Genomic DNA, 23,831 nt, shown 5'->3' on the forward strand with positions numbered 1-23,831 from the left:
TGTCTGCCCCCCCTTCTCTTCTAAGGACTTGTCATTGGATTAGGGCCACTCTGTTCCAGGAATCTCGTTTCCAAACCCTTCATCACACCTGTAAAGGCCCTTTCTCTAAACAAGTTCACATTCACAGGTTCTAGGTGGACGTGTCTTTTGAGGGCCCGCTACCCCGCTCACCCCAGGGGTTCTGCTTGGGGTGCCTACCACTCACCCCGGGGACGGGTGGGATGTTGGGCACCTGTGGCTGGGGCTCACAGGAGAGGCACCGGCGGACACGTGTGGCTGGTGGCTGTCAGCAAGCGGGTGGACCCTGGAGGAAACTCCCAGGGGGAGGACTTCGGGTGGCTGGGAGAGGCGGGCCAGCACCGAGCTGAGGGGCCTGATGGGGGAGAGCACCGGGGCTGGAGAGCAGGTGCTCGGGAGGGCGGAGGGCGCCGTCTGCAGAGCCAAAAGCCGCTGAGACATCCAGCCACTAGGGGTGGGGAGACGCCAACCAAGGTGGCAACACGACCGTCCCCGACAAGGCCAGCTTCGGTGGCACGTGGGGGACTGCGTGGACTCCCTTCCGAGGAGTGGAAGTCTGAGAGTGAGGACGACTCCTTTGGGAGGTTTGACGGACGGGCGAGGAGCGCCCGAGGAGGTGGGGCCCCGGCCCGGGGAGGCCTTCGGGGGGCCCGGGATGAGGGCTGGCCCGGATGGACTGGGGCTCATTGCCTCTTCTGTAGGCCGATCGGTCCGTGGCTCCCCCGCCCCCTCACTGCCCAGGCCCAAATCCCCAAAGCTGGTGACACCTGTCCTGCAGTGAGACTTTCGTAACCTTTTTATTATGGAAAAGTTGAAGCATGCAAGAATGATATTCTAGAACAAGCAGGCCCGGAGATAGCTACTCGCTTCGGCTCTGTCTGCTTCCTCTGTAGGGAGGTTTTGCCAGAGAAATGGGCTCACCCCTAACCCCTGGTGTCTGTACGTCCTCAGGACGAGGGTATCTTCCGCTCAGCGCGGTGCCGTGTGACACCCCGACAGGGAGCAGACGAGCCCGCAGCGTCTGGGTCGGTTTCTTGCCGCCGCTGTAGTGGCCACAAGTGACTGTAGTGACGAGTGGCTCAAAACAGCACCAGTTTCTCGTCTTTCCTTTCTGGGGGTCAGAAGCTCCCAACGGGTGTGACCTTGGGCTGAAGCGAGGGGTCAGCAGGGCTGCTCCTCCTGGAGGCTCTCGTGGCCAGTCCACTTCCTCGCGTTGTCCAGCTTCTGGTGGTGCCCGCACACCCCAGCTTGCACCCCCCCGGCCTCTCCCTGCCCCCCGCTCTCACGTGGCCCCTCACCAGGAGCCTATGATCACTTTGGCCCGGGTGACTTCCCCTCTCAGGGTTCGCCCCTGCAGAGTGACCTCACATGCAAGGACTCATCGCAGGTTCAGGGATTGGATGTGGGCGCCTCTGGGGGCTGTGTTCCGGCTGACGGGGGCATCTGTGGTCAGACTGAACCCGAATCCCACCCCCCCGACCCCCAGCTGGCTGTTCCACGCCGGGTTCCCTTTCTTTAGCCACTGGCCCTGATGGTCATCTCAAGTCCTTTTTAACCCCGCCCTCTAGGTTGGTGGCACGGGCCCATAGACAGGGCCAGCCCAGTGTCCTGAGTGTGTCTGGGCTTCCACGTGGTGTCCTTTAACCTGTTCCCCTGAGTCCTCGCTCCCTGCGAGCTAGATGTGGGACCGCCCCTGGGATGGTATACGGGTTGACCATTTTTTCCAGATTACGCCATGGCCAACCTCGTGTGCATCACAAGTCGTGCCTGCAGGTGGTCCCACCGTCAGGGTGAGAAGTTGGAGCCCGGGGTTCAGGGAGTGACAATTGCTCTTCCCCCCTCCATTGAGACATCATGTTTCCTCCTCTGGGCCAACAGGTAATTTGGGGATGATCCTTTCCCACACTATGAATATCCCGTTCCTTATCTCCCTTTCTTATTATTAAGGTGGAACAAATTTAAAATTTAGCATATAACCATTTCACATTCACATTATTGTGTATTTTAGCCATTTTCACATTCACATTATTGTGCAACCATCACCACCTTCCACCTCCAGAACTTTCTCATCTTCCCAAACTGAAGCTCTGTCCCCACTAGCTCCCCATTCCCCCTGCCCCCCGCCTTGGCACCCACCATTCTACTCTGCATCCATGAATTTGACTGCTGCGTGTACTTCATAGAAGTGGGATCACCCAATATTGTTCTCCCACGTGACTTTTTTTTTAAAAGTAGCTATATTGAAATATAACTTATGTGACATGCAATTCATGCACGTAAAGTATATACACTTCCGTGGTTTTTAGTCCATTCACAGGCTCATGCAATCTTCACCTTTATCTGGTTCCAGGATGTTTTCATCACTTTCAGAGGATGCCTATACCCAGTAAACAGTTACTTCTCATCCCCTTAGCCTCCCCAGCCCTTGACAGCCACTAATCTTCCTGTTGCTATGCGTTTACTTATTCTGGGCATTCCAGATTTTATTATTTATTTGAGAGAGAGAGAGAGAGAGAGAGAGAGAGAGAGAGAGAGAGAGAAGCAGACTCCATGCTGAGCACAGAGCCTAATGTGGGGCTTGATCCCAAGACCCTCAGATCATGACCTGAGCTGGAATCAAGAGTTGGACAATGATCCAATGAGCCACCCCAGTGCCCCGAGTCTGGACATTTCAGACCAACAGGTCATATCCTATGTGACCTTCCGTGTCTGGTTCTTCACTCAGCGTAATGTGTTCAAGGCTCGTCCTTGCTGTCACACGGATCAATACTTTATTCCTTTTTATGGCTGAAGAATGTTCGTCCCTCTGCATGCAGATACCAAATTGTGTTTCTCCATCCATCTTTCGATGGTTCCATCCCCCCTACACGGTGGGCCTTACGGATACTGCTGCGATGGACATCTGTGTCCAGGTTTTTACGTGCACAAATATTCTCGATTCTCTCAGTTATATACCTTGGAGTGGAATTGCTGGGTCACACGAGAACTCTGCGGTGCATCATCTGAAGAACCACTAGACAGTTTCCCCAAGCAGCTGCGCCGTGTTACGTTCCCGCCAGCGGTATGTGAGGGTTTGCACTTCCTCACCGAGGTCTGCCGTGATCAGAGCCATCCTGGTGGGTGCGGAGTCGTATCTCATTGTGGCCTCGCCCCTATGCACCCATCAGCACACTCCTACCCCCCCGACTGACACAGGTCTGCCGTGGGGGTTGCAAATTGGTGACTTTCCGTCATTGCTTCTACATTTCATTAGCTGGCATTCCTCTATAAAAATGACTTTCTTTCATCCTCTGGAGCTGTCTGGTTTTCCTAAAAGGCAGTTCCAGCCCGAGATGCAGGGAAAAATGCTCAGTCCTTAATCATTATGGATGCCTGGATATTTATATCTTCAATGTGTTTCAACCAATTACAGTTGTTATTACTTTATTCTAGATGCTTGATAATCTCAAATTTGGCCACCGGAGTGTGGCACACTTAAAAAAAAAAAAACCACACAGGCTTATTGAGAAATAATTTACATAACCCCAAATTAAAACTGTTTTAGGCGTACAATTCAAGGATTTTTAGTGAATTTACAGACTTGTGCACTCGTGGCCACAATCTAATTTAAGAACCGGGCTCACAGTTTAAAACCGGGGTTCTCTGCTTTTTCGGTGAACTTTAATTCCCAGGTGGAGAATGTACCGGCAGCCCCGAGTGAGGCAGCGCTTGTGTCTTGGTGGGTGGGCACACCTCTGTGATCGTGCTAACGCGTTCTAGGCCTCAGGTCTTCCCCGGAGGCCTCCTTGAACCCTTTACTCCCAGTGCAGTCCCCCCACAGTCCCCTCCCAGGAGTTTGTTAGAAATGCGTATCTCAGTCCCCAGTCCAGACCTGCTGAATCCGTGTGCGTTTCAACAAATCCCAGGAGATTTGTGTGTGCAAATTTGAACGCCGCTGCTCTTCCAGAGGTTTCTATCACGTTTTGCAAAAAGGCAGCACTGCCCTGAGGGAACCACAGTACCAGGCTTGGTGGGGGTCTGATCCAGGTCCTCCAAAGGGATGAGATGGAGGAGCAACTTTTTTTCCCCCTGTGCTCTATGGCATTTGTGGCGTGCTTAGGCAGCAGGCTGAGCAGCTGGCTGCGCTGAGACAGGTGGTCCTGCCTGACCCTCAGACTCTTCCATGCACATGACTGCTAAATGATCTCTTGGATGTTTGCAGGACCCTGCCTGGTCCTGCTGTCTCTGGGCCACTTTCCTTGTATTCTCAGGGACAGGGGGATCATTGAGAGGCTCCCCCACCATTTGGAGCGACTTGGGGCCCAGGAAGCATCAGGACCCCATGCTGTTACTCCCACGACATCCTGGGTTACCCTGGCACCCCCTGTTGCTCCTTCTTCTTGCCACAGCAGCTCCAGGAGGCCGACCATGTCCCGTGTCTTAGAAACTCTGGGCAAGCCATGTCCTTGTGGGGGGGCTTGTCCTCTTCCAAGGGGCTTCTTTCTGAAAAGAGGGCCCCTTCTGCCTAATAACCCCCTTCTGGAGAAACTTTCCCTATCTCAGGGATGGATGAAGTGGGAGGGTAAGTTTTCTGTGAAGCTTATTTTCCTTTCCAGAAATGCCCCCCAGCCCTGCTCTTCCAGACGGCTCCCCACTTCTCTAAGGATGAGACTTTGAGACTCAAAAACTGAGAACTGACTCTGGTTTTCCTGCACTTTGCGAAGCATCCTTCCTTCTCGGGGGCAGCGGCACCAAATGCTTACTTCCCACACTGCGGGGGGCGGGGGGTGTGTGGCGGCGGGTGGTGTCATGAGGGAAAAAGCAAAAGAGAAAATATTGCCTTGATGCAAAATGAATTTTGACTCAGGGAGCCTCATCCGTTGGACTGCTATAAATTGAGCTTTGGTCAACCTCATGGATGCTGCTTCTCTGGGGGTGGGATTGGAGCCATTGACCGGATACCAGTGGTCCTGGGGCGCGTGGAGGTCCTCCCATGGCCTGATGGCAAAGGATGCATGTACCTGTTCACTGCCCCTTCCACCCAGCCTTGCCACCCACTTATGTGACTTGTGGGTCCCTGAAAGCATGTGGTGCTAGATGAATGGTTTGAGCTTTTAAAAAGTTTTCTCCCTGCCTAAATGGCATTTCCAAGTCTGCTTAAAGAGAGGGGCGAGGGGAAAACATAGAGATAGCAAGTGATATCTGAAAAATTACTGCTGCCATGACCTGCTGGTGATTTATTTTGAGAAAGGCTATAGATTGAGCAAGGCCTCCTGCTGTTCCTCCTCCAGGAAGTTTAGAATTAGAACCAGCGGATATGATTCTATTGAACGTTTGCCAGAGAAAGTTCCAGAGGGAAGACCCTGACCTCTTATATTTGGTTTCGGACCCCATGACCCTCCTTCTGGAAGGAAAAAATCCTTCTGGCATCTTTTTCTTTTCTTTTCTTTTTTTTTAGCAAAAGTTTTGCTTAATCCTTGGGAACAAGAAACCCCAACATCCTGTTTTTATACGTCCAGAGCGAAAGATAAGGATCTAGCTCAGACCCTGATCCTAGTGCAGTAAGACACAATTCACACAGGGCACACATGTCTTCCCCCTTCCCAGGGCCTGTTTCAGTGCAGATTAACGCAGAGCCTTTGTAGTTTGTGAAACTTTTCTTTCCCAGGGGGTCCCGAGGTCAGGGCCAGCCCAAGGCAGGTCAGGGGCAAGGACTGTGGGGCCTCTCGAGAAGGGAGAGGGTAGCTGTGGCTGCAGAGGGTCTGGCCGATCTCGGCTTGGTCATTTGGATGCCGAGGCTGGTGTGTCCTCCAGTGAGGCCAACCCATCTGGGGGATCGGGGGCGCTCTGCTGCAGGAGTGGAATCCCAAATCACCCCAGGAGTGTCTGCGTGCATAAATCAGACTCCCCTTCCAGCTGAGTCTCAGCCAGTATTGATTGAGTTGAGGCCTGGTAATAAATTGGGGGCGATAAATCAGTTGGGAATTAAAGCAGGCACAGGGTGCGCTGGTTACAGAAAACATTTAAGTTTAATGCGTTGACTGGGAGGGGAGCGTAATTTTTCGATGGTGCCAGTTTGCTGAGGAGCGAGCCAGATGCCTCTTAAATGCTCCGGCAACACGTCACGGACTGATGAGGGGCTCGTGCGAGTTCATGGCCAGGCTGTGCTGGGCAGTGAGGTTGAGGCCTGGAAGTCACAGCTGCTCTCTGGCCAAAAGTCATGCCAAGTGCTGTTCAGACGGTGCCCAGACCCACACACCCCTGCCCCGTGTCCGAGCGGCACCTCCAAGCCCGTCCCCACCCCCGCGTCCACCTGTCACCGAGGCGCGTGGCCCAGCTGCCCCCCCACTCCACGACCGAGCTCACCCCGCTGTCTCCCTGCCCAGCCTTCGGAGTGGTCTCTGAAAGCAAAATTGTGTCCACTTCTCTCCTCCGTTGCAAACTTTCCATGACCTCCCATTGCTCTTCAAAGGAAGTCAAGACTCCAGACCCAAGGCTTCAAGGCTCTTCATGCCCCACCCACTTCTTGTGGGTCTTGTTCTGGGCCACGTTCCTTTCCTCCGGGACTTCATGTTTTTACTCCCTGCATTAGGCCCTTTGCACATGCTGTTCCTGCTGCCTGGATGCTCTTCCTGCCTCTCTTCACCTGGCTGGCCCCACCTGGCTGGTCCCGCAGCCTCATGATTCCTCCCCGAGCCTGCTCCTCATCGCTGGCCTGGCACGTTCCTGAGAGCACCCCTTACTTCTCCTTGTCAAAGTGAACTATTTACGGTGTCATTATCGTTCCTTGTCCAGCTCATTCACTGAGCGGGGCGGCACGAAGCAAGGTAGAAAAATCTCAGCTGGTTTGACACCTCACAGGTGTCTTCGTGGGTGGTATCTGAAAGACAGAGCCTCAAAAACAGGCCGGTCAGCGGAAGGAGCCAGCCACGGAGGGCCACATACTGTAGGATTTCATCGGTACGAAATGTCTGTTATAGGCAAATCCACCAGAAATTAGATCCCTGGTTGCTTGGGATGGGGGACTGGAGTGTGACCCCTCATGGGAATGGAGCTTCTTTTTGGGGTGAAGAAAATGTTTCAGAATGAGACGATGGTAATGGGTGAGTAATTCTGTAAAAAAACACCCCAAACCATTGAACTGTATGGTTCATTATTTAAAAGAAGATTTTATTTATTTTGGGGCTCAGTGGTTGAGCGTCTGCCTTCAGCTCAGGGCGCGATCCTGGGGTCCTGGGATTGAGTCCTGCATTGGGCTCCCCGCAGGGAGCCTGCTTCTCCCTCTGCCTGTGTCTTTGCCTGTGTCTCTCATGAATAAATAAAATCTTAAAAAAAAAAGATTATTTTATTTTATTTTATTTTATTTTATTTTATTTTATTTTAGAGAAAGAGAGACAGAGAGAGCGTGCAAGAGAGGGGGGCACAGAGGGAGAGAATCTCGGGCAGACTCCCCACGAGCTCCCTCCAGGGTGCTCCGCCTCAGGACCCCTGATCAGGACCAGAGCCAAAAGCAAGAGTCAGCGCTCAACCAACCGAGCCACCCAGGCGCCCCTGAACTTCTACTTTAAACACATTTAAATTGTCTCCCTAAACCGGTGATGTCCCCCGTATGCGAATTACATCTCAGTAAAGCTGCACTTAAGAGATTTAACACATGAAAGTTTGTGGATTCAAAGAGAAAGTGAACTTCTCTGCGGAAAAGCAGTTGAGTTAATCTGTGAATATTTATGATGATGTGCTGGTGGGCGGAAGGAACAACCTGGAAAGGGTCCCCGGCTGGCAGTCCTGGGAGCTGCACTGACCCAGCAGCAGAGACACTGTGGGGGGAAGGGGGACGGGCTGGATGGGGAGCAGGGGCACCGAGGGCGGGCGCGGAGGGTGAGGGTGACCAGGCCGTTGGGACATTCGGGAGGAGGCACCCAGGTTGGGCTGCAGACCTTGGTCCGGGCTTGGGGTCGGGGCCGGGAGGCTGGAGAGAGGGCGGAGGGCGGGGAGACTCAGGAGGGCAGGTGCAGGGAGTCGGGCCCGTGGAGACGTGGACTCCGTTCCCCTTGCGCCGCGGCCTGGTGCACCCACCGCCCCCCGGGGAAGGAGCCGTCCAGGGTCTGCACCTGTGGCCACTGCCTTCGTCCCTCACGGAGGAGGGGGCCCCGGGGCTGCTCCCCAGGGGGTGCACTCAGTCTGATGCCTCCTCCGCCCCCCCCCTTTCCTCCTGTAAATGGGGATAATGAATCCTGCGGGTGGGCCCGAGCCTTCCATCTCTCACCGACCTGCGGGTCCAGCTGGGGCCGCTTCCATGGCCCAGCGACACTCAGTCGTGCCCGGGTGGCCTGGGGCCCTAGGAAAGCCCAGACGTTTCTAGGGGATTCCAGGTTGTCACACACGGGCTCACGAGCGGGTCTATCTGTTGGCCGTCGCTGCCCTCTGCTGGAGTCCCTGGGCGCTGCCACTGCAGTCACCGTCTGGGTGGCTGGGGAGGGGAGGACAGGACCCTGACCCTTCCGTCGTGCAGTCTGGTCCCCGGTGGGCTTGCCCGGGCCCAGCATCTTAGAGGGAGGCCCCCACTTCTGATGTGACTGTGCCGCTCACCCGTTCTCTCTCTGATTCAGACCCGGTATTTTGTTCTCCGTGTGGATCGCTGGGGCTTCCAGCTGCCACACTCGCTTGCTCTGAGCCAGACGCTGTCCCACGGGGTGCTCAGCACACCCCTGAGGGCGCTACTGCTACCTCCACCCTCTACAGGCTCAGTAGGCTCGGGACGGACTCCAAGTTGAACCCACTTTGTCCAACAGAGGGGCTGACTCCCGATCTAGCGCAAGCTGGGGTCCCCACCCCCCACTCCAGCAGTGAGCCTCTGCGACCCCAAGTGCCGGTGGCCGTCGTGTCCCTTCTTCGGCTCGGATCTGAGCCTCCTCCCTGCTTCCTTCTCACACTCGGCTCCTCTCACACTGCTGCCCTCTCTGTGTGTCTGCCTAGCTGTGAACCCGTGTATGTTTGTGTGCGTGCACACACATGCATGTCCGTGTTTGCACACGGTCTGTGTGTGTCTATGTCTCTATGTGCACACGTGTCTGTGTGTGCTTGTGTGTTTTACCTGTGTGCATGCGTGTGTCTGCTTGTGTGTGCCCATGTCTCTGCTAGTGACCACTGGTGAGACACCAGGTGTGGCTGGAGTAAAGGGGGGAGAGCGGGGACCCAGGCCATGGGGCCAGCTCTGCACAGTGTCCAGCAGGCCTTAGAGGAGCAGCTCCCTGTTAGAGGCGAGGGATCCACCTGGCCAAGAACCGGAGTTCTGGGCCGGGGCTGCCAGCCTCCAGGGCTGCTGCCCCAAGCCATGGGCACTTTTTCAGGCCTCCGTGGCCACTGGCCACTGGCTCCTTTGGAAGCAGACCTTCTCTGGGGGGTTTGCTGTGGGGGCCCCAGGATGGCATGGGGGGGCCGGCGGAGCCGCGGCGGACGGTGGGGAGCTGTCCACGTGCCCTGTCCACGTGTCCTTCTGGGAGATGTGGGACTGCCCTGCTGGGGCTGGAGGCAGGGGCGAGCACACCTCCCTCCACACTCGGCTCCAGGCGTGTCCTCTGCACGCGTGGGCTTCTGCGGCCGAGGGGGGTGTTGATCTCCGGACAGGACGCAGCCGGGGTTTCTCTCAAGGGAGAGGCAAGACATTGTTTTCCCCCATGCGTAGCCTCCCTGATGACTCTAGAACTCCAAAAAAGAAAACCCTACAGGACAAAAGCAGGGAGCGCGGGAGCTTTGTGGCATCTGGTGGGTCATTGCTGGGGGAAGACCCCCCAAGTGCCCCAGCGGGGGGCCCCCCACTGGAACATACCCCTGAGGCCCTGACTTCTCCTCTGTGGGTGCTCATCATCCCTGCTAGCGACCAGCTCCCTGGGCCACCCCGTGTGACACCTGTGGCCCCTGCTCACCTGCGCCCCTCAGGCCAGGGGCGCAAAGGACAGAAGTTCCCTGCATCCCTCGGACGTTTCTGGGTTTAATGGGTGGAAAATCAACACAAACTGGCTTTGGCCCCCATTGGACGTTGTTGGCTCAAACATTGGAGAAGTTCAGGGGTGCCAGGGGGTTTAGAGGCTCCAGGGAGTTGTGTGGTGCCACGACATTGCTCTCTTTCTCTTGCAGCTCCACTAACGTCTGCTTTCAGGTTTGTGTCCCTCTTTTCCTGCAGTTGGGTCCCTCCGTGTATTGGGGACAGGGTGGCAGGAAGCCCCAGCTTACCTGGCTCAGGAAGGAGAAACTCTCTGAAGCCCCTGAGGAGTCACGTGCCCAGCAGGATGGAGCCTTCTGATTGGCTGGCCTGGCTCAGGCCCACTCCCCTTCATGTTGGCGGGGGACACGTACCCTGAGTGACTCACCTTGCTTCATACCTGGGACCACTGGCCAGGGAGGTGGTCTCTGGAAGGAGAGAATGTGGAGTAGGAAGAATGATTTTTAAAAAAGATTTTATTCATTTATTTGAGAGAGAGAGAGAGAGAGAGAGAACATGAGTGGGGGGCAGAGGCAGAGGGCAGAGGGGGAGGGGGAAGCAGGCTCCCCGTTGAGCTGGAAACCCGATATGGGGCTCCATCCCAAGACCCCGGGATCATAACTTGAGCCACCCAGGTGTCCCACTATTACATTTCTCTACTCAATAAATCCTTTCCTATTAAAAAAAAAAAAGGTGGCAACATCTCTTTCTTTTCCTAAGTTGACCTACTTTGGGAATTAAACTTGATGTGTGGCTTTTTACCAAACTTTGAAAACTTTTCACAGCTCTTATGATCTATGGAGCTTAAAACAAAAAACAAAATTAAAGAGGAAAAGTAAAATTTGACAGTAATTTCCTCACCGTGCATTTTAGCTTTTAGCTGCCCATACACTAAATGAGTATATATCATTAACTCAAAATGTGGCCCCCAAATGGGTTCTCTCTGCCATTATGGTCTGAGAATTAGGTTCCTGGGACACATTACCCCAAATATCAGTGGGGACAGTAAATGGACAAGATCCATATCCCTATGGGCTAGGGAATGAGAAATGTATGGCTGGTCATTAAAAGCCTTCGTTCAGGGATATTTTTTTTCCATTAACACAACTGAAATTGTGCTGAAAGCCAAGCTGTTATCTCTGGGAGGTGAGGGAGCTTCAGGGAGGAGCTGGGGAAGAGAGGCGAGTCTCAGCACCTGATTCGGGAGGTTTATGGGAGTCTCGGGGAGGCCTTGGCCTTGTGATTCCAGTGGAAGGGCCCAGAGCCACCTCAATGTCCCTGTCATATGTGGATTCTTCATCTTCCCTCCTTCCATGTATGTCTAGAAAGGTCTGGAAAGGGTGGTCTTCAGGCCCAACGTAGTTGCTTTGTGTCCCGGCTCCCCTACTTCCCAGCTGTGGCTTCCCCCTCTGTTTGGGAAACCGACACCCATGAAATCATTGACAACAATCACCATGTATGCCTGAATATATGGGGACCTGAAGCAGAGGGGGCCTCTCCCCATGTTCTCACCAGAATCTAAGAACAGACAGCACGTTGGCTGAGATGTGGATGAAGGAGTCAAATGCCTACTTGTGATGTTTATTTAACTGGTAAAACGTGTGTGTTTAAAGTCACACAACACACGAAGTATTACTCTGGAAACATGGTAAATTCATTTTCTCACGTTTCATCCATCAATTTTATGCCAACTCTTCGGCTGGGTCTCCTCCAGTGTCCTTGTCATCACCAGGGCTTTTGAGGATCCAGCATTTTCCAGAGCTCAGCATCTTCATTCTCAGCTGAGTGATGAGAAACACAGCACTTTTCAGACTCCCTCCACGAGGCTGTCACTCTGCGTGTCATCATAAGGCACATGGGTGTGAGGTTAGGACATTTCTCCTGTAGGTGTGCAGGTGATCTCTTAGTGCAGTCACTTATGTTATTGCATTTTAAAGCGATTTTAATTGGCTCGTTATGTTTGCTTCCTGTTGCTGTGTGTGTAACAAATTAGCACAAACGTAGTGGCTTAAAACCACACCCATTTGTTCTCCCACAGTTCTTAGGTCAGAAGTCTGGCACAGCTTAGCTGGCTTCTCTTTTGTGGATCTTACGAGGCTGAGATGAAGTGCTGGCTGGGCTGTGATCTCATCTGGAGACCTGAGTGGGGTCAGAGCCTCCCAGCTTTGTCAGGTTGTTGGCAGAATGCAGTTCCTTGTGGTTGTAGAATTCATGGTGGCTTGCTTCTATGAGGTCAGCAGGACAAAGAGACAGAGACAGAGACAGAGAAAGAGAGACAGAGAGATACAGAGACAGGGAGACAGAGGCAGAGAGAAAGAGATAGATTGAGAACAAGAGACTTTCACCTTTATTTTTAATTTTTTTAAGATTTTAAGAGACTTTCACCTTTATTTTTTATTTTTTTAAAGATTTTATTTATTTATTAATGAGAGAGAGAGAGCGAGAGAGAGAGAGAGAGAGAGGGAGAAGCAGGCTCCATGCAGGGAGCCCAGTGTGGGACTCGATCCTGGATCTCCAGGATCATGCCCTGGGCTGAAGGTGGTGCTAAGCCACTGAGCCACCTGGCCTGCCCGAGACTTTCACCTTTAAAAGAAAGTTTAGCTCCCTGGACTATGTCAGAGGCCCACAAAGGATAATCTGCCCTTTGAGTAACTCAAAGCAGCTGATTCGGGATGTCACTTATACCTGCAACGTCCGTTCACCTTTGCCATACAAGCGTAACAATCACAGGGGTGGCATCCCCTCACCTTTGCCTTATTCCATCAGGTAGGAGAAGTTGAGGGTCCTGCCCAGTTTCCAAACAAGGGGCAGCATAAGGGTGTAGACACTTGGGGCAGGATCATGGGTCATCTCAGAATCCTACCTCTGCCCTCGTTCACAGTGAGAACCGATAATGGCCTTCGTGAAGATGCTTTCATGATAACGACCAATTCAATGGAATTTATTTTTTTCTCCTCTCTTCTTGACAACTTCAGGGAAGTTTCTTTGTCTTTAAATAACATTTATTGAGATCCCACTTTCTCCTTTTAAAGATAACGTCTTTCTCAAACACAGCCTTATTGTTAAAATATTTGTGGGTACTTGGAGGTCTCAGTTGGTTGAGTATCTGCCTTTGGCTCAGGTCATGATCCGGGGGTCTTGGGATCGAGTCCCGCATCAGGCTCCCTGCTCAGTGGGGAGTCTGCTTCTCCTTCCCCCTCTGCTGCCTCCCATGCTCCTGCTCTCTCTCTCTGTCACTTGCTCTCTCTCTCTCTGAAATAAATAAATAAGATCTTAAAAACTAAAATATTTGCGAGGGCCCCTGACTATATGAGAAACGTAGTAAAGGGCTCTGATGCCTGCCTGGTCCCTCTTTCCTGAGGGACTCAATCTCGACAGGTTTTCCTCCTCAAAGCAAAAGAGGGAGGCTCAGGTTAAGCACAGGAAGGTGGGGTGTCTGCAAAGTGGGAGGCCGACTTCTCTCCACCCTCGGTGTCTACTCAGCTGTGGTCCTAGCCGAGGGCAGAGCGCTGGGCAGAAACAGGCTGGCGTGAACAGCATCCCCTCTGTGCTCCGTGCTCCCGAGAGCAAGGGTGGGGGGGCGGAGATGGTGCCCTGGAGCTCGCTCAGGCAGAGAAATTGGGGGTTTCACCTCTGAGGGTCACTGAGCTGTGTTGGGGGTGCGGCAAGATGCCACCAGCTGGAATCAGGCACAGGATGTGGACCTGACTGAGTCCCACGGGACAGGGCAGCTTCTGCTCCCTGCTCCTGGCCCCAACACCAGTGGGGGCGAGAGAGGGGAGAGAGGGACTGGACCCCAGCATCCCATAACCTGCTCTCCGTCACTGGAGCCATGCTGGGGAGAGGGCTCCGAATGGAACATTCCTTTGCTTATGCCACAAACTGTTGAGTGCATAGCTTGTGTTCGAGTGCATGGTATGGTTTAAACAGAGACATTTTGGGGACATCCGGGTGGCTCAGTGGTTGGGTGTCTGCCTTGGGCTCAGGGTGTGACCCTGGGGTCCTGGGATCTATCCTGCATCAGGCTCTCTGTGGGGAGCCTGCTTCTCCCTCTGCCTGTGTCTCTGCCTCTCTCTGTGTGTCTCTCATGAATAAATAAATAAATAAGAGTCATTTTGAACAGAAAGGGACAGTCTTATTTATAAGTCTATATTTAATTGAAGAAATTGCTGCACTTAGAGCAGAATACTTCCACAAAGGTTGCTGGGTGGAGGGGGAGGCAGGATCCATCACCCTTGCCCGGCCAGGGAACTCCCTCCCGACCCTTGTCCCTTATCTTCAGCGTTTTCCGAGCATCTCAGTCATGCGCGTGGTGTGCTGTTTCCTGATCACGCGGTTCCAGGTGTCAGTGTCAGGACAGGCTTCTTGCCGGGAAGCAGGATTTGGGTCTTTCTACCCCTCAAGCGCCCCCTGCTTGCTTCCCATCCCACCCCACCCCCTTCCGGTTGTAGATCACTAGTCAGTGTTTCCAACACGAAATTGTAGGTGGACTGGGCCACAGGGTGAACAAACGAGGACGTCCCTTACTTCCTGTCCCACTCTGTCTTTCCTGGGGTTACTGGCAACCATTTTCCTCGTTGGTTTAGTTTCTTCGTGTGTGTGTGTGTGTGTGTGTGTGCATGTGTGTGCATGTGTGTGTGCGTGTGTGTGCGTGTGTGCATGTGTGTGTGCGCGTGTGTGCATGTGTGTGTGCGCGTGTGTGCATGTGTGTGCATGTGTGTGTGGGTTTCAAACGTACTAATTGACCTTCAGCTTCTCAGTTACCCGAGGTTCCTCTCTATGCAGATATATCCATCGTTCAATAGATTTTATCTTCCCGAAGACATTCTAGGACTTTCTGAGCGGGCTGCTCCCTTCACCTGCTGCCCGGCATCGGCCCTGAGCTCTGACAGGTCCGAGTTCCAAGGATCGCCTCCTCCATCAGGTACTCTCTGGGTACGCCCCCCGCCCCCCTGGGGCTGGCACCTCTGCAGGCCTAGGCGCTTCCCTGGCGGGGTGGCCCAGATGCTCGTCCTGGAGGGGTCTGGGGTCCTGGCCCCACGTCCTCCGCGGGCCGGGGCTGTGGTCCTTGCGCACGTATAGGGACAGCCGGGCGTGCGAGCACGGCGGCCGCTCTGAGGACACCTGCCGGCGCCGACACACCCCCGGCCACCCCTACGGCACCTCTAGAAGGCGGCCGGTTACCCCTGTGCTGGGGGCTGCTGTGGTCAGGACATCGGCTCACGCAGGCCTGCTGTGCCCTCTGCCCTAGCACGCGGCCCTCACCGGGGCACATCTGCCCCTGCAGTGGGAGCTGCACCCCGCGGCCCTGCAGCTCGGCGCTCTGGCCACGCGGTCCTCCGTGTCTCAGGGCCAGGTGCTCCGTTCCTACCCGCAGCGGGCACGTGCCAGGAGCCTTCCAGGCTATTTCTCCATAGAGGACACAATCTTGATCTAAAGCCTCAAGGTCTTCATCATGACTCTCCCGTTGGGGCTCACCAGAGATGTCCCACGCATCTTTCTCTCTTTCTAGTCACCATGGAATTTTCTTGACCCGCTTGCCCTGCAACCTGGACCCGCTGCAGCGTCCCTTCTGGCGCTGGGCCTCTTCCATGCTGCCTGCTGAGGGGCACAGCAGCAGCCCCAGGTGCTGAGCCCTCCGCCCAGCTGTATGCTTCGCCCTCCCCGATCCCAGTTCCAGAGTAGGGCAGGGGTGGGGACGGTGGTGGCGGCAGCACAGGCCCAGTAGCACCGGCTGCAAATGGCCCCTCTCTTTCCATAGGAGACTGGTGTCCCCATGTTGGGTTTGGTCCTGGTTTAGGCTGTGATGTTGGGGGCAGACCTGAGGAGGGTGGGCATTGGCGTATGAGTCACCAGGCTCCTCTGGGGCCTCCATCTGTCCTTCTAGCAAGAGTGAGCTTGTGTCTTCTGAGAAGAGGGCAACACCTACAGGCCTAGATGGTCCAGGGGAGTGTGAGAGTCAAGGCTCTTCAGTGCATTGACCTGCCTTGCGATGGAAAGAGACCAACTGAGAGACCAGAGAGAGCCAGAAAGCCAGAGAAGACAAAGGGAACAGAGGCCCAGCCAGCCCCCAGCGTCCCAGCTGTGCCATCCCCAACCTGCAGCAGAGGCGAGCCATTCGGTGAGCCCTGCCCGGAGCCCTGGCGCCAGGAGCCTGCATTGTCAGTCCAAGCCTCTACGTGTGGAGGTGACTTGTTAGGCCGCACTATGTACCTGGAAATCACTTCCATCAAGGAGCACAGGATCTCAGGGGGCGTGGGGAGAAATGTGCTCCAAACCCAGTAAGTCAGAGAAGTCCAGACTGTGATCAGGGCCACGGCAGAAATGGGGTGTGACTGAGTGGCCAGTGTGTGGGGGGGTTGTGGAAGCTACTTCGCTACGGTGGCTGCGGGCAGGGGCTTCCTGGAGGGGTGCGTTCAGGCTGCCAACAGAGGCTAACTGTCACGGAGAGCTTACCGCAAACCTGCTCTGGCCCGCCGAACCCTCAGGACAGCCGGTGAGGAAGGGGTCAATGTTCCTCCTGCTTTACTCAGAGAACCGAGTGACCTGCCCCACCTCACACAGCTCCTGAGGGGCCAGATTCGAAGCCCCAGGCTCCTGGCTTAGTGACAGTTTGGTGATGGGGACAGGATGGGCTCAGGCAACAGACCAGAGCCACAGAGGGTGCCATTGGCCTGCAGGTGGGGTGGGTGGGACACCTGGAGAGAATGGTTTGCTTTACCAGAGTCTGGTGCTGCAGGCCTTTGTGAGGTGCCTGGGGCCTCCCAGAGGATGTGGGAGGAGAAGGAGTTGTCGATGCTGCCAGGAAGCTTGTCTAGGTGCACAGGTGAGCTAGACCACGTGCACAGGTGAGCCAGACCAGGTGCACAGGTGAGCTAGACCAGGTGCACAGGTGAACCAGATCAGGTGCACAGGTGAGCTAGAGGCATAAATTAGGGGAAGGAGTTGCCATAGGCCACTGTGGAAGCTAGTTAGCAGGTCCCGCATCCTGGGGCAGGATGGGGCAGGTCACCCAGAAGGGCTGGAGCCCTCAGGCACAGGCCGAGGCCGCAGACCACAGGTGGAATTTCTTCTTCACCAGAGAGCCTGAGCACAGCACTTATGGCCTTTCAACTGATTGGACCAGGCCCACCCAGAGCATCCAGGATGGTCTCTCTTCCGTAAAGTCATCTGATTAGGGACTGTAATCACCTCTACAAAGTAGCTTAGCAGCAACACCAAAATGGGTGTCTGATTGTACACATGGAGACTAGTCTGGCCAAGGTGACATATCCAATTCCTGCCTTTCACAGGTTTCCTTTGAAAATATCCCCCCAAATCCTGGGAGATTGGAGGTGATGAGAAAGAGATATAAATATATTTATCCATTGACAGGTATGTATCTGTATGTGGATAATATATTTGTGTAAAATCTCTCCTGAGCCAGATGGGCCCGTTGACTCTCCTTCCTTTGGAAATCGGTTCTGCGTAAAGGATTGAGATGTAATTTATATGCTTCCGTAAATGACAAGGGTTTGCCCGTATAATTAGCAATAATGATAAATAAAAATAAAATGTGGGCTTATCCATGGCCAATTATACATAGTACAGCTGTAATTCCATCTGTAGGGATCATAAACCCCTGAGCGTGTGTGGGCTCCTGTCACCGGGAACTGCGCGAAACGACAGCTGACCGTATAAAAATGGGTCACACATCATGTTCGAATGATGTATCCCTGGGGCGCAGGGGGCTGGGGAAGCCAGGTGTCTGAGGAGGAGAGAGGCCTGCACCCCAGTTCTCCCTCCCCTTCCCCTGGGTGGTGGGGTGCTGGGGCAGCTCCTCCACGGGCCGAGCAGGGAGCTGAATATCCTCTGGGCATGTTCTCACTTCACCCCTTGGGCGAGTATCTCACGCGGACCGGGCCACTGAGGCTGGCGGTGACGCGGGCACGCATCCAAGGCCGCGGCGCCGGCGAGGCACAGCACAGAGACTTGGCAGGTGCTCTCCGCCAGCCGTGTCAATTATGACTCTGCTAATGAAGGTAATGTGAGCGGGCATTCACCGAGTGCTGTCCCGGTGTCAGGGGCTCTCCCAGCACTTGCTCGTCGGCCCTTAGGAGATACAACCAGCACTCGCATTGTAGAGGGGAGGAAGCTGAAGGTCAGAGAGCCAAAGTCATTTGTCCCAAGGGTCCCGGTGAGTGAGGCTGGAGCGAGGAGTGGCACTCAGCTCAGTGGAGACCCCTGCACCCCAACCCTGTGCCAGGGAGAGGAGGATTCAGAAGGGACTGGATGTTCAGTGACTTGATGGAAAGGCAGGGATGTTGCGCTCCAGGTTTTGGGCTCTCCGTGAGCATCCTTGGCAGTTGGAATTTTTTTTTTTTTTTTTTTTTTTGCTGCCTGTACACATCCTTCCAAACCATTGCTAGGTTCTGAATTGCAGACTATGAAAACGGAGGCCGTCACTAGGCTTTTGGAAAGATGCTGGCTTAAGGCTAATTGCTTCACACGCATCATTAGCTCCTTTAATCCTCCCAACACCCCGCCTGCTAGAAACCACCGTGATCCTCTCTATGTGGCAGACGAAGAAACCGAGGGTCAGGGAAGTTCACTAATGTCCCCCAAGTGGCATAGATGGTGGTAAGAAGCCTTGTGGCGCTGAAGCAGGTGGGCCTGCCTGCAGAGGCCGCCGAGAGGCTGCGGGGCCTGGAGTCAGGAGTCGGGGCGGGGGCCACAGCTGGGGCGCAGACCGCGGTGAGGCGAGCAAGGCACTCGCCTGGGGCAAACATTTAGGGTGATGCCAGAAACGGTAATCAAGACAAATGATATTTTAATGCAATTTTAAAAAGATCAAAATTAATGCAAAAAACCCATGAAGAACAAAAACATCAAAGCTTTAAATAAAGACGGATAAGTCACCGCGCTGCACCGAGCCGCCTTGGAGCCCCAGGCAAAGGGAAAATCAGTAATACCGATCCTGTCTTCATTTAAAATGTCGATGTTTTTGTTCATCATGGATACGTCTACAATGATTTTGAATTCTAGAATGTGGCTTATCTTGAACATTTTGGTTGGGTTTTTTGGTGCCTCTTTAAATTTTGCTCTCCATTTCACTCCACTCTCTGTCTTGGGGGTACTGGGGGGGGCGGTGTGGGCATTTCCAGGGCCCCCCCCCACCCCCGGGCACCATGCACGCAGGCGCCAGCCGCCTCTCCACGCCTGTCCTTGCGGGTGTGGGGCAGCCCAGCGCCGGGACCCCCAGGTCAGCGCTCCTGGCCGGGGTCCCCCCTGCCCGCTGTCCTTTCAGGTGTGGGCAGGTCCGGAGGCACATCCTCCGCAGAGAGGCCCTGGTGCCTCCCTCCTGCAACCCCAAGTGTGCCCAGCAGGGGGCGGCGTGGGCACGTGCATCCCCAGCCCAAGGCCGGGGCGGGGGTGGGGTGGGGTGGGGGTGGGGGTGCAGCAGGGGAGGGCTTGGGGCGCAGGGCAGTTACTTCCCACTCCTGCTGCTTTTCCCACGTCTTGCAGGGCCGCACTTCCCTCCTGGAACTCGAGGAGGTTTACACGTTCACACCTACAAACACGCATGAGTGTTTGCTATGTGTCCTCTCGTGAGCCCCCGCGGAGTAGATGTGCACCCCCTGGTTCAGCAGAGGGTCCCCCCGGACAAGGGGGAGCAGGGGCTGCAGACTAGTCTCCCCTGCTCCAGGCCTCGGTGTGTCCACCCTGCCGCCTTGGCCCTGAACAGCGGCCCCCACCCCTGAGGGGTTCGCGGAGCTGAGAGCTGTCACCCCCACATTGGCCTGGCCTGTTGCATGGAGGTGGAGGGCCGAGGCCGGCCAGCCCTTTGCTACCCTGCGCCCCACCCCCCAGCACAGACCCAAGCAAGGTGGGCTTGAGCCCCAGGGGCCCAGGGCAGCGGTTGGCCTTGATAACACCTCCCCTGTCCCACCATCGCCCCCACCAGCAATAGCACTTATTGGTGCACTTATTGAGCACTTACTGTATGCCAGGCACCATGGAAAGGGCTTTGTGGCATTTGAATCCTTAGAGTGGCCCCATTTTATGGAAGAGGAAGGGGGACCAGGGTCACAGGGCCGCTAGGATTCAGTCCGCTGGCCTTAGCTCTTCGACTGGGTGACAGAGGGGAGACACGGCAGACGCAGGAGGAGGTGAAGGAATGAATGCATGCGTCCCGGCCGGTCCCTTTGGACACCTCTAGGAAGTGTGACATCACGGATGAGGGGCGTCCCCTCCAGAAGGCGAGGGTGTGCTGCTCCTCCAAGGAGTCCTGCCCTCAGGGACACAGTCATTACTAATGTTTATGTCACGGCGACCATGTGCCATCCCCACAGTAACCCCAGGAGGTGGGTATTACTGTTTTTATTAGTATTCTCATTTCCCCAGAAAACTGAGGGCCAGAGAGGTTAAGCAAATTGCTAAAGGTCACACAGCACAGAAGAGTGGACCAGGATTCTAGACTCTGCATTTGGCCCCAGGGCCAGCTCCTGACAGCCAAGGGATGCCGCGCCTCCTGCCCCCCGCCCCCCGCCCTCGGAATGGGACGTCAGCACGGTCTGTGCAAAATGCAGACATTTCTAGAACTAGTGAAGAAGAGTCAGCACCTTTGAGGTCCGCAAGGAAGGTGGTATCCTCCAAAGAATGTGCTCAGGGGTCAGCAGACCTGGGTGTGTGGGGCCCCACGGCTCCACTCCTGCCTCTGCAGGCTCAGAGGGGGACACTGAGGCACAGAGAGGCCAAGGCCCTGCCCACAGCCGGCCACCAAGGAGGCAGCCCTCCTGCACTCACTCCCTGTGGACTTTGTCCCTGTCCCTGGTCCCACCGATGAGCGGACCAGGGCTGACCTTTGAGGTGCTCCCGGGGTGGCAGGAGGCACAGGTCCCGTGTCTCTGGTCTCCTCGGACCCCACTGTCCCCTGCCGGGCTCTCCACCGGCCGTTCGTCCCACCTCCAGACACCATCACCCCCCACACACTTGGCCAAATTTGTGGCTTGATGCTGACCTTCTCGGGGTCCTTCCCAGATGCCCCCACACTAGTTAGGCCCCTCACCTCTCCCGCCTCCGAGTGCTGGCCGGAGTTTGCTGTGCTCCCTTCGGGTCTGTGGCTGTGGCCTGAGCCCTGATCACCAGGCCGCCAGCCCTGAGGGGCCAGGGCACTCAGCCTTGCTGGGACCGGGGTGGGGGCGTCTTGGGGGCGTGGCTGGGTGCAGGTGTGTCAGGGACAGAGTGCACAGGGGACGGGGTGGGCCAGGTGTGCGCTCCAGCTGGGGGAGTCGCAGGGCGGCTGGCGGAGGAGCCCGGAGCCCTCGGCTGTGGCTGCTGTTCCTTTTCTCGCAACAAAACGTGATAAGGAAGTTTCCAGAGTCCTGGGATCGAGTCCCGCATCGGGCTTCCTGCAGGGAGCCTGCTTCTCCCTCTGCCGATCTCTCTGTCTCTCTCTCTGGGTCTCTCATGAATAAATTAATAAAATCTTAAAAAAAAAAAAAACTTAAAAAAAAAAAAAAAGGAAGGAGCCCTTGGCTTTTGCTCCCCAGGGAACGTGGATACTCTGTGGTCACTTGCCTGTCCTAGCCCACATCTAGCAGGACAGCTTTTCTTCTTCTGACAGGTGGGGCCCTGATGCCTTGTCTGCTCCGGGGGTCCTGGACGCCTCCCCGCCCTGGGCTGGGGTCGTTGGCACACACGGCAGGTGGCGAGCCTCCCGACTGCAGGGGGACGAGCTGGCAGGGGAGGGCTGCTCTGTCGTGGAGCCAGGAGGAGACCCCGGCTGGGGAGGGGTCACGGGGCCTCACTTGGCGGTGGGGCATTGGCTCCTCCAGGTGCAGGAGACCCCAGGTAGCCAGAGAAGTTTCTGGACCCAGGAGCCTCCTGGTCCTCCCACGGTGAGGATGGGGGCCTGAGCATCCCCCGCTGGGCCTTCCCCAGGTGGGAAGAAGGGGGTGCCTGGAGCCCAGAGGGTGGAGGTCTGGCTGGTGGTCTGGGTGGACCTGGGGCCTGTGCTGGCTGCAGAGACCAGAAGGGGAGAGGAGGGGCAGGGAAGCAGGGGAATGGCAGGGGCCTGCTGGGCTTTCTGTGGGTGTCTGGCTGGTGACCTTTTGGAGGAATGGATTCAGAAGTGACTGCTATTTGTCGAGGCCCCCGTTCAGAGCCATCCTCGGCGTTAAATGTCAGGCCCCCACCGTCACCCAGGAAGCGGGAAGTGCATCCCGGCGGGATTCAGGCTGGCTGAGACCTGACAGGCTCAGAGCCCTCAGAAAACAAGCGGGCGGCCTCCTGCTTTATTGGAATATTAATTTGCGATGCATCCTCTGCGGGTTCTTTTCTTTCTATCCTTCCCAGAAGGTAGCAGGACTTTGTTCCCGACCTCCTTCGGGATTTTGGGGCAAGGGGCAGGGAGCAGAGTCGGCTTAATGATAACCTGGCTCTGGTTTTTATTTTTGAAAGGTGGGGTCTCCTTGGAGGGGCCGTGGCCAGGGTGACGAGAGCCGGGGAGGGGTTTTCAGGGCTGGGGAGCCCCGGACCCAGCCCTTGCCGCCTCCGGGGCAGGTGATAGAATCCCGGCTGGCATGAGCTGGACTCTGGGTGCTGGGCCCTGTTGACTCCGGGCCCCCGGATCCCATATTCGGCTGCTGCCCTCGGGGATGCTAAGGTCTGTGTAAGTCGATGGCCAGGGTCCAGGGCCAAGTCATCACTGAAGCAGGCTCACCCCCCTGCTGGGGCCTGTGGGCAAGCCGCTTAGGGGCTGGGACTGGGATGGGAACGGTCCTGGCCCGTCTCTCCCTGACTCCCTCGCTTGCCCTTCTCTGGATCACCAGCTCCTAGTGCTTTGGGGGGACCTTGCTTAAGATGGGTTTCTGTCAGGGACAAGGCCTGCGATGCTCCGGGTAGGTGAGCTCATCCTCGGTCCCAGCGCTGGGACAGCTCCGAGCTCACCAGCCTCACTGTCAGCACGAAGGATCCGGAGCCACCGGGTGCACACGGTGCATCATTGCACTCAGACAGCCCCAGGCCACCTGTCCCTGTGGGGACCCACGTCACCCGACTTGGTGTTGAAGGTGGGGCTTGAGGCCAGGCTGGCCCCAGCTGGTGGCCAAGGGGGCAGCGCAAGGTGGCCAAACCGGGGCAATGATTCCACCTGGACAAATGCTAATCGGAATTGTCCTCAGTGGGGGTGGTGGTGGCTGGTACTGGGGTTCGTGGCCGGTGCACCACGTGCTGTGTGTCACCCCCTCCCAGCGCTCCCAGGGGTGACACTACCAAGTGGCCACCCAGAAGGCAGCTCATCCAAGGACCCAGAGCTGGGATGTGACCTCATGCGATCTGGTTCCAGGTTCGTGGCCCAGCGCACACCTCTGCTGCTTTGGGGGGACAGTTTCTTTCCTGGGAAATCCCATCCTCCCCTCCTGCTGGAAGTTCAAAGGAAGAAAAGACGAAAACAAATCTGCCCCTCTCGTCCCCTGCCCCCTCCTCCCTCCCTCCACTCTGTCTCTGTCCCTCTAGCTTCCTGTCCTTTGCATGTCTCTCTCTGTCTGCTTCTGTCTCTTGTTCTCTCCCGCCCCGTCTCTTTCTGTCTCTGTTTCTCCCTCTTTGTCTCTCTCTATCTCCCTTTACTCCCTCCCCGCCCCTCCCCCCAGGGGGTGCTGGAGGTGGGGCTGTTCTTGGGCTCTGTCCCACTTCAGGGACTTGACCTCTTCTATGTTGAGGGGAAGGCCCAGGCGTAATTAGCTAACAGAATCTCCTGCCTGCTGACAAACGGAAATCGGGTCTCGGGAGCGGATGCTGTAGGGCCCATTCAAAGGGCCAGGGGTGCTGGGCCTGGCTCGGGGGTGCTGAGGGCTCTGGCCATGGCCATGGG

The 23,831-nt window shown here is 55.8% G+C and overlaps 1 protein-coding gene across 1 annotated transcript in view; it reads left to right on the top strand.

The window, feature by feature from the left end:
• The window catches only part of ANKRD60 (ankyrin repeat domain 60), a 34,981-nt gene extending 19,565 nt beyond the window's left edge, over positions 1 to 15,416 (top strand). Inside the window, exons 5-7 of the mRNA XM_041733255.1 lie at positions 14,262 to 14,329; positions 15,062 to 15,185; positions 15,267 to 15,416. Of these exons, the coding sequence (XP_041589189.1) occupies positions 14,262 to 14,329; positions 15,062 to 15,185; positions 15,267 to 15,416 (342 nt within the window). The remainder of the gene's footprint in view (positions 1 to 14,261; positions 14,330 to 15,061; positions 15,186 to 15,266) is intronic.
• Positions 15,417 to 23,831: the final 8,415 nt, after the last annotated feature.

The sequence above is a fragment of the Vulpes lagopus genome, chromosome 18 (assembly GCF_018345385.1).
Source record: "Vulpes lagopus strain Blue_001 chromosome 18, ASM1834538v1, whole genome shotgun sequence".
Classification (NCBI taxonomy): domain Eukaryota; kingdom Metazoa; phylum Chordata; class Mammalia; order Carnivora; family Canidae; genus Vulpes; species Vulpes lagopus.